This window comes from Polyodon spathula, unplaced genomic scaffold (genome assembly GCF_017654505.1).
Source record: "Polyodon spathula isolate WHYD16114869_AA unplaced genomic scaffold, ASM1765450v1 scaffolds_1742, whole genome shotgun sequence".
NCBI lineage: Eukaryota > Metazoa > Chordata > Actinopteri > Acipenseriformes > Polyodontidae > Polyodon > Polyodon spathula.
This window is the reverse complement of record NW_024473218.1, coordinates 3,670-13,434: the sequence shown is the minus strand read 5'-3', so window position 1 is coordinate 13,434 and position 9,765 is coordinate 3,670. Positions and strand designations below refer to the sequence as shown.

The 9,765-nt window shown below is 49.2% G+C and overlaps 1 protein-coding gene and 1 long non-coding RNA gene across 3 annotated transcripts; one reads left to right on the top strand and one right to left on the bottom strand.

Annotated features, from left to right (window-relative positions):
- Nucleotides 1-1,119: 1,119 nt before the first annotated feature.
- LOC121310144 lies at nt 1,120-2,397 on the bottom strand. Its single transcript, XR_005948741.1, has 3 exons — nt 2,290-2,397; nt 1,296-1,428; nt 1,120-1,205 (listed from the first exon to the last, which is right to left on the bottom strand). It is a non-coding gene; the product is annotated as an uncharacterized LOC121310144 (long non-coding RNA).
- Nucleotides 2,398-3,837: 1,440 nt separating this feature from the next.
- Nucleotides 3,838-9,022, top strand: nudt22 (nudix (nucleoside diphosphate linked moiety X)-type motif 22). Of its 2 annotated transcripts, none has more exons than XM_041243435.1 (8): nt 3,838-3,983; nt 5,438-5,619; nt 6,050-6,259; nt 6,651-6,867; nt 7,218-7,325; nt 7,439-7,536; nt 7,955-8,048; nt 8,409-9,022. In XM_041243435.1, exons 2-8 carry the CDS (start codon nt 5,534-5,536, stop codon nt 8,505-8,507), a joined length of 912 nt encoding a protein of 303 aa, XP_041099369.1. In that variant the 5' UTR covers nt 3,838-3,983; nt 5,438-5,533; the 3' UTR covers nt 8,508-9,022. The 2 variants fall into 2 exon arrangements, with proteins under 2 accessions (XP_041099369.1, XP_041099370.1); XM_041243436.1 differs by lacking the exon at nt 3,838-3,983 and adding an exon at nt 4,746-5,137.
- The last annotated feature ends 743 nt before the right edge of the window (nt 9,023-9,765 follow it).

The window sequence follows — 9,765 nt, the reverse complement described above, 5'->3', positions numbered from 1 at the left end:
TCCCAGTGAAAGCAGGACTGGATCACACCGCTGTGCAGCGGGAGTCTGATTCCCAGCCCTGGTCTGTCTGCATGTGTCAGAGTGTGAGTCAGTGTAAGTGTGGACTTGCACTTTTAGAAATCGCACAGTGACAGGAGACAGCCCCCCCCCCTGCCCCCCCTTGTTTGTAATTTCTCGGGGGTTCGTGAGAGGAGCCCCTTATCTCTCCCTCCTCATCACAGCAGCCTGGCCAGGGCGGGACAGTCTGCCCCCATCCTCTACTTAATGACTGATTCACTAAACTATGAGAAGAAACCACAACAAAGTGAGCCAGCTGGGAGCTCAGAAACGAGGGGGGGGGACCGGGGGAGGGCACAGAGGAGCCAAGCCAGGGGACTTTAAAGGGAGGGGCCAGCGATCCTGTTAATAAAGCTGATAAGAGGTGAGAGAATGGATTTTAAAGATGGTCAGCGCTCCTTTAAAGGGAGGGGCCAGCGATCCTGTTAATAAAGCTAATAAGAGGTGAGAGAATGGATTTTAAAGATGGCCAGCGCTCCTTTAAAGGGAGGGGCCAGTGCGTAACACCAACAAAAGAAACAAAGTTATAATGTAGTGTTAAATTCCTACACATCAGCTCCCCCTACAGGTAAAAGCTAGGAGGTGCATTGCATGAGAATACCTTGAATATAATCTGAACTAGATGAGAGCGAGTCGAGCAGAGCAGCGTTTGGGCTCTAGAGCTTCATCAGTGTTATTATTGAAACTAGAAGAGAGCGAGTCGAGCAGAGCAGCGTTTGGGCTCTAGAGCTTCATCAGTGTTATTATTGAAACTAGAAGAGAGCGAGTCGAGCAGAGCAGCGTTTGGGCTCCAGAGCTTCATCAGTGTTATTACTGAAACTAGAAGAGAGCGAGTCGAGCAGAGTAGCGTTTGGGCTCTAGAGCTTCATCAGTGTTATTACTGAAACTAGAAGAGAGCGAGTCGAGCAGAGCAGCGTTTGGGCTCTAGTGCTTTCATCAGTGTTATTGAAACTAAACTGGGTCGAGCAGAGCAGCGTTTGGGCTCTAGTGCTTCATCAGTTAACTGGGCTGTGCTGGTGTGTGACTGGGCTGTGCTGGTGTGTGACTGGGCTGGGCTGGTCGCTGGACTCTTGAAGAAAGCCTGTTTGATCTGATCCAGGGAAGCATCCTGTCTCACTCCCAGTAGATGATAATAATTATCACTGGACCTGCCAGAAAATAAAACACATACATAACAAAGACCATCAGCAGAATGAGGCTCCATTTAACCCTACTGTGTGTGTGTGTGTGTGTGTTACCTGTGCCACACTGTGCTCACACTGATCCCTCGCCTGGCTGCCCGGATGTAGTTCTTACACAGCAGGAACCCGGCTGCTTCCAGCTGCATCACAACAACACAGACAGAGACCCCCGTCTCCCCTGGGACAGGCCCTGCAGAGAGAATGACACATCAGCTACACACCTCCACCTGGCTAGCTAACAAGCTCAGGTGTGTCTGATTTATTAAAACTCCTAGTGGAAAAGCAGGACTGGATCACACTGCTGTGCAGCGGGAGTCTGATTATTAAACTCCTAGTGAAAGCAGGACTGGATCACACTGCTGTGCAGCGGGAGTCTGATTATTAAACTCCTAGTGAAAGCAGGACTGGATCACACTGCTGTGCAGCGGGAGTCTGATTATTAAACTCCTAGTGAAAGCAGGACTGGATCACACTGCTGTGCAGCGGGAGTCTGATTATTAAACTCCTAGTGAAAGCAGGACTGGACCACACTGCTGTGCAGCGGGAGTCTCATTCCCAGCTTGATCAGCTCCAGTTTGTCTCAAAGCCGGTTAATTTTATATTGGCATTGTTTTGTTTTTTTTTGATAACAGCGAGCACCGTCCCCTTTAAAAAAAACAGCTGCTTTTGACCCAAGTTACGTAACTGTCACTCATGACAACAAGGGCAACGCCGATTTAAAATTTCTAAAGTAAAAAAAAAAAAAAAAACACTTATTTCACATTTCAAAACCCTCCCTGCGCCGCTTTTATTTAAAAGTGTCCACCTTGTACCCGGTTCCCTACATACACAGCGCCGGCTAAAACTGCAACCGGCTCGGCGCTGCTACACAGGAAAGCTCCCGGCTTCTAAAGAGGCCTTAAAAAGATTTAAAAAAAAACTAAAACAAAACTCTCGCTTATTATAAAACGGAGTCAGTAATAAACGCGGTTTGTAATTAAACCGGCAGGGCGCTCTTTTATATACAGTATATACGCGTTTATTTGCAGATAGCTGTATATTGTGTACTCACTTGTTCGTTTGTGTTTGTTTTGTTTTTAAACTCGGTCGTGCAGTTTGCTGACTTGCAGATCCTGCCACGGAAACCTCCGCCGCTCTCGGCTTTTTAATTTGCCGACAAAAAAATAAAGAGTCATCATATTTCCGTAGGATCTCTGTCACAGAAAGCGGGGGAGGGACGAATCTGAGCGACCCGTGTGCCATTAACACAGTGAGACTGGACTCTGTGCAAACCAGTACAGTGAGACTGGACTCTGTGCAAACCAGTACAGTGAGACTGGACTCTGTGCAAACCAGTACAGTGAGACTGGACTCTGTGCAAACCAGTACAGTGAGACTGGACTCTGTGCAAACCAGTACAGTGAGACTGGACTCTGCAAACCAGTACAGTGAGACTGGACTCTGTGCAAACCAGTACAGTGAGACTGGACTCTGTGCAAACCAGTACAGTGAGACTGGACTCTGTGCAAACCAGTACAGTGAGACTGGACTCTGTGCAAACCAGTACAGTGAGACTGGACTCTGTGCAAACCAGTACAGTGAGACTGGACTCTATACAAACCAGTACAGTGAGACTGGACTCTGTGCAAACCAGTACAGTGAGACTGGACTCTGTGCAAACCAGTACAGTGAGACTGGACTCTGTGCAAACCAGTACAGTGAGACTGGACTCTGTGCAAACCAGTACAGTGAGACTGGACTCTGTGCAAACCAGTACAGTGAGACCGGACTCTGTGCAAACCAGTACAGTGAGACTGGACTCTGTGCAAACCAGTACAGTGAGACTGGACTCTGTGCAAACCACTACAGTGAGACCGGACTCTGTGCAAACCAGTACAGTGAGACTGGACTCTATACAAACCAGTCCAGTCTCACTGTAGGGGGAGAGAGAGAGACAGAGTCACAGCTCTGTTGTTCTCCTGGTTGTGACATCATCCGAGGTTAGGAGAGGTGAGCCTGTTGCCCTGGCAACGCTGGAGCCCTAACTGGCTTGTGTACTAATTAGCTTGGGGGTGTATGATGGGGGGGGGGGGGGTTAGGGTTATTATACTCTCTGAACTCAGTGCTGGCGGAGCAGAGAAAGAAAGGGAGGCTCTTATACTCTCTGAACAGCCTCCCTCTGCTCTGTGCTGGCGGAGCAGAGAAAGAGAAAGGGAGGCTCTTATACTCTCTGAACAGCCTCCCTCTGCCTGAGCTGGCGGAGCAGAGAAAGAGAAAGGGAGGCTCTTATACTCTCTGAACAGCCTCCCTCTGCTCTGTGCTGCTGGAGCAGAGACAGAGAGACAGGGGGAGGGAGGCTCTTACACCCTCTGAACAGCCTCCCTCTGCTCTGTGCTGCTGGAGCAGAGACAGAGAGACAGGGGGAGGGAGGCTCTTACACTCTCTGAACAGCCTCCCTCTGCTCTGTGCTGCTGGAGCAGACAGAGAGACAGGGGGAGGGAGGCTCTTACACTCTCTGAACAGCCTCCCTCTGCTCTGTGCTGCTGGAGCAGACAGAGAGACAGGGGGAGGGAGGCTCTTATTCACTTGCATCGCATCTCTGCTTTGATTAAACGCGTAAGTTTAACCTAGGCAGCCGGCGGTGTCTCAGTCTAAAGGGTCCTCCTCTCCGGCGGTAGATAGGTTCCGCTTGCACGCAATAACAAACGAGGAATCTGCTCGCTTCCTGGTATTCAAACAAAGCCACAGAAAAGCCAGGAACTGCAGGTAGGAACCAGGCACCCAGTTACTACTGTATTACACAAACCTGTCTATAACCTGGACTGTGAAAGCGAATCAGTACGCAGCGCGATATATACGAGAGATTAATTACAGCGCTACAGCAATGCATAGCGCTGATAACGCTACACTGTAGCGAACATTTACTAAACATGTATACACAACGCGCAGAAGAAAAAAAAAACATCCATCTCTCTCTCTCTCTCTCTCTCTAGTTTCTCACGATGCAGGAAGGGGTTTAATAAACACAGGTGTGCGATCCTCACCCTAACAACACGTCACCCGTTCCTATCACGGTATAAATCAATGCGTGTCTGTATACACGCCCGCTCCACGTACAGGAGAGTCCGCTGCCCGACCCTGCTCTGTGTGTTTTATTGCAATGTAAACATTAGCAGCAGCGGTGCAGATACACACCAAGAGCCCTGAGCCATTTCACAAACCCCGAATCGTATTGAGAAACGCGCCCACGCCTCGCTGCCTCTCTGTCTCTGTTTCTGTCTCTGTCTCTGTCTCTTTGCATGCTCTCAGCCTGCAGCTGTCGTGCAAGCTGCTGTTGCAGGTTTTGCACGCCCTCTTATCGTGTGATTGTGTGTGACGCACGCATCCCCAGTGTTTATTATTCAGGGGCTAGCTCTGTAATGCGTTGTGCATGTAGTTCATATATTTGCATTGTGTGTTTTTTTGCACTGTTTGTATTGAATGTGCTATGCCCTGAATCTCGCTGTATTTAATGTATTATCCTTCACTATCTCTAAAGCGCTTTGTGAGGGTGCTCCGCTATGAAAGGCGCTATATAAAATAAAGATTCATTGATCGATTGATTATATAAAAGTGGGGGGGTGTCCCTCCCAGATCTCGCATTCAGCCTTCAAATAAGTTCTGAAAATAGCGCGGTGCTCTCCGAATCCGGTTCGACGGGTCAGACAACCGCGTTTCAAATACCAAAGAAATATTTTCCATGCCTGGAGTAACTGACCCCCCCCCGGGAATGCGTCCTGCAGGCGGGGTATAGGTGTGTGTGCTTCGCTGAGTTGAAGCAACACGCCTGTGATGCGAACTACAAACTGACGCTGTCGGAGCTGCACAGAAACTCTGAGACACGCAGGCAGAGACACGCACACACTCACGCACCTGCTGCTGTAAGTAAGATATCGTTTGTGTTTTTTTGTTTTGCATGTGCTGTAGGGAAACTTTTGATCATTTTAACTTCTAGTTTCAATAATAACACTGATGAAGCTCTGGAGCCCAAACGCTGCTCTGCTTGACTCGCTCTCTTCTAGTTTCAATAATAACACTGATGAAGCTCTGGAGCCCAAACGCTGCTCTGCTCGACTCGCTCTCTTGTGTCTTGTGGCTCCCCCCCCCCCCCCCCCCCCCAAAGCTCTCGATCGCTTACCTGCTCTCATTATTCTCTGCTTGATTTTTTTTCCCCTCTCCAGTTCCCAGGCAGACATCACTAAGAGAGAGAGAGAGAGAGAGAGACAGAGACACTGCGGTTTCCTCGCTGGGTTTGGGATTACAGGGATACTGGCAGGATGGATCCCGACATCTCCATCATGCTCCAGAGCCCTTCCTCCTGGGGTCTGAGTGAAGACCGGGTTCGAGTGGAGCTGTCTCCCAGGTGACCACGGGGGAGTGCTGGAGTCATAGAGCTGCCTTTTATAGGATTTCAGAATCCAGCACAGAGAGGCATAGGGAAGCATTGTAAAGCACAGAGAGGTCTGGTAAAGCATAGGGAAGCATTGTAAAGCACAGAGAGGTCTGGTAAAGCATAGGGAAGCACTGTAAACCACAGAGAGGTCTGGTAAAGCATAGGGAAGCATTGTAAAGCACAGAGAGGTCTGGTAGAGCATAGGGAAGCATTGTAAAGCACAGAGAGGTCTGGTAGAGCAGAGGGAAGCTGCATGATGTACAGCTGTTCGTGGCGGCCTTGTCTTGAAAAACCTCTTTGTTTTTTTTAAACTGCAGTCAGTTTATATTTGATCTATTTTCTTGCTTTTAAAACTTCCTATTGTTTTGGATTGCCCCTCCCCTCCCCTCCCCTCCCCCAGGTACAATCGTCGCCCCCTGCCCGAGTACGAGGCCCTGATCGCAGAGTCCTGGAGCCAGCGCTGCCTGCTGAACCCCTGGCTTTTCAACGGAGCCAAGTTCCGCATCCACTCCGCGAGCCTGGAGCGGGAGGAGAGCGGGGAGGGGAGCGGGGAGGGGAGGCAGGAAAGCGGGGTGCTGCTCAGGCTGCAGCTAGGCCTCACCTGCTACAGGTGAGACTGAAAACAAACCGAGGTCCTGTTGGAAGAGACTCTGCAGCAGCACTGACTCGCTGTGTGCGTGTGTGTGTGTGTGTGTGTGTGTGTGTGTGTGTGTGTGTGTGTGTGTGTGTGTGTGTGTGTGTGTGTGTGTGTGACCCTGAGCAGAGTCGCTTCACCTCCTTGTGCTCCGTCCTTCGGACGAGACGTCAAACAAACGCGGTCCTATTGGAAGAGACTCTGCAGCAGCAGCAGCGGTTGTTGATGAAGCAGAGTTCACCCCCCTGGTCTCTGCGAGTCTCTTTGTGAAGACTACATTACTGAGTAATTCTTCTTATATAATGCTAATTATCATATTATAATAATAATAATAATAATAATAATAATAATGATGATGATGCTGCAGGGACTTCATGGGTACGAACTGGGCCCCCTGGGCGGCCGTGCTGCAGCAGAGGGGTCTGGCCGAGCTGGGAGACTCGCAGGGTTACCTGGCCGAGCCGCTAGGGGTGGGAGCCATGCTGTTGACAGCGGACGACTCCTTCGTGTTCCTGAAGAGAAGCGAGCGGGTCGGGGAGGCGCCGGGCAAGATCGACATCCCGGGAGGGCACCCCGAACCCAAGGTGAGCTGCGTCACTGAGAGGGGGAGCGAGAGAGCCGGGCCTAGCATCGGGGAAGCATGGGGAAGCACAGGGAGGTCTGGTAAAGCATTGTAAAGCACAAGGAGGTCTGGTAAAGCATTGTAAAGCACAGAGAGGTCTGGTGAAGCATTGTAAAGCACAGGGAGGTCTGGTAAAGCATTGTAAAGCACAGAGAGGTCTGGTGAAGCATTGTAAAGCACAGAGAGGTCTGGTAAAGCATTGTAAAGCACAGAGAGGTCTGGTAAAGCATTGTAAAGCACAGAGAGGTCTGGTAAAGCATTGTAAAGCACAGAGAGGTCTGGTCTAAGTGCAGTTTGTTTTTGTTTGATCAGGCAGTTGCCGTGGGCATCCCCGAGGAGTGTATCCAGCTGAAGGACCTCTCTGAGGAGCTGGTCGTGCAGGAGCTGTTCTTCTCTGTGCTGGCAGAGATCAGAGACGAGGTGAGAGAGAGGGAGAGAGAATGAGAGAGAATGACAGCAGAGTAACAGTGATGAAGCGCTGGAGTCCAGACGCTGCTCTGCTCAGTTTCTCAGTTGCTTTGTTTTCTCTCCAGGTGAACCTGCCTCTCCGTTCTCTGCACAAGCCCATCCTGCTGGGAATCGCGCGCAATCACACAAGCGCTGGACGGGCCAGCGCCGAGTTCTACATCAGGTAACGAGCAGAACCGGGCCTGGACTGCCCAACAGGACAGCGCCAGCCGAGCGTCGGGACGCAGCTCTGCACGGAAACCGGGGCGAGGGGCGCTGGCGTGGGTCAGGGGGGGCTGATTCAGCGTTCAGAGTGAATTCAGAAACAGCTGCTCGGGTTTGTGTGGATCTCTGTTCTCCGCAGAGTCTCAGAAAAGCAGCGATCCTCACAAACCCCAGCAGCTGTTTCTGAATTCGCTCTGAACGCTGAATCAGCCCCCCCCAGATCCACGCCGGCGCCCCTCGTCCTGACCTCTGCGCAGGGCTCCTCGTTCTGAGGGTTCGAGCGATGGCCCCCGTGTCGCTCTGCTGCCTGTGGTAACGCTAGCTCAGGTAAGCCCCCAGTTTCGGATGCTGAAGTGTCTCTCTGTCCCGTCTGCTAGATGCTCCCTGACTTCAGAGGAGGTGAACCAGTTCTACTGGGAGGGGGGTCCAGAGGCCCAGGAATCTACCAACATCGTCTTCATCAAGAAGGAGGTGAGCGAAGCCGGGTGTACCATCTCCACAGCCACGGGGGGGGGGGGGTTGCATCATTTACCTGCTTTATCCCAGGAGACTCACACAGGTGTCCCAGGGCAGGGTTACAATGCAAGCTTCATATTTAAACACAGTGTAGTTTACAGCCAGTGCAAATAATAACACTGCTAGAATCCAGTATGAACTGGGATGCAACAGGTTAGAATCAGAGCGAGTTATATCTACAGTGTTAGCAGTGCAATAGCGCATGAGCTGTATCTAGTGCGTGTGAGACAGCGTGCTGAATCTCATCTCTTCTTGTCAGTCAGTGAGGTGCGTGTGGGAGCAGCCTGCTGAATCCTTCCTCTGTTTTGTTTTCAGGAAGTTCTGCGGTTGGAAGAGAGCGCCCCCATGTGGTCAGAGTTGTGTCCTTCAGCCAAAGGAGCCGTGAAGCTTTACAATCTGGTTCAGCCCGCCTGAGGAGAGAAAGGGGGTGCTGTCGAGTATTTCAGCGCGCAATAATGAAACAGCTGCTCCAGAAACTCAGAAATACTCAAAAAGCAAACAGCAACTACAACAACACTTGACTGATCCGAACAGCAAAGACAAGAACGCGCTTCAGAAGTGAGTTCGGGTGGAAATGCTTGTCAGCGAAACCATGAAGTCCCGTCTCTCTGCACGCCTGGATTCGGTGTGGTTTGAGCCTTTCTGCTTCTCATCGGGGTCTCTGAATCTGAACCCGTTCCAGCCCGGGCTGGCCTGATTCGGATCAGCATTTAAACTCAGGGAAATGACTGGGAAAGCAGGGGCGGGTGATCAATAGGATGCGAGGCGCGGCGGGAGGCCTCGCAGTTTGAGTGATTCATTGTTACTGTTATTAAAACGCATCTTTATTAACAGTGTGGGTTGTTTTTTTAATGAACGGTTTTAATGTAGGAATGTTATTGTTTTGTAGTTGTTTTATTAAATGCAATTTGCACTGAACTGTGATGGAGAGAAACGTGTTTCCAGCGGCCCTTGTGTTCTGTTTGCACACTTGGAAATGAATCCAGGAGCGGACAAGGAGAGTAACAGCCTGTTATTATAATAATAATAATATTATTATTATTATTATTATTAATAATATTATAATAATAATAGAATATAAGCTGGTATTTGATGCATTTTGGCTTTACTCTCTGCGGTTAACAATTAAAATAAGTTCTCATAACAGCGCAGCTGGAGAAAGAAATGGACGGACAGGATTTCAATGGCTTTTTAATTCAAAAATAGAACAAAACATCTCAAAATAATAGTTCAGCATTATACCACAATGCATCCTTATATAGATAGATAAATAGATACTGAATATAGATAGCTAGATACTGTAGATAGACAGATAGATAGATACTGTAGATAGATAGATAGATAGATAGATAGATAGATACTGTAGATAGATAGATACTGTAGATAGATAGATACTGTAGATAGATAGATAGATAGATAGATAGATACTGTAGATAGATAGATACTGTAGATAGATAGATACTGTAGATAGATAGATAGATAGATAGATACTGTAGATAGATAGATAGATAGATAGATACTGTAGATAGATAGGTAGATAGATAGATAGATAGGTAGATTGATAGATAGATAGATTAGATAGATGGATACTGCAGACAGATGGATAGTCGTGTTTTGAAATGGTTCAATGCAATGTCTTTGTTTTGATGAGAGCGTGTAAGAGGTGGAACGA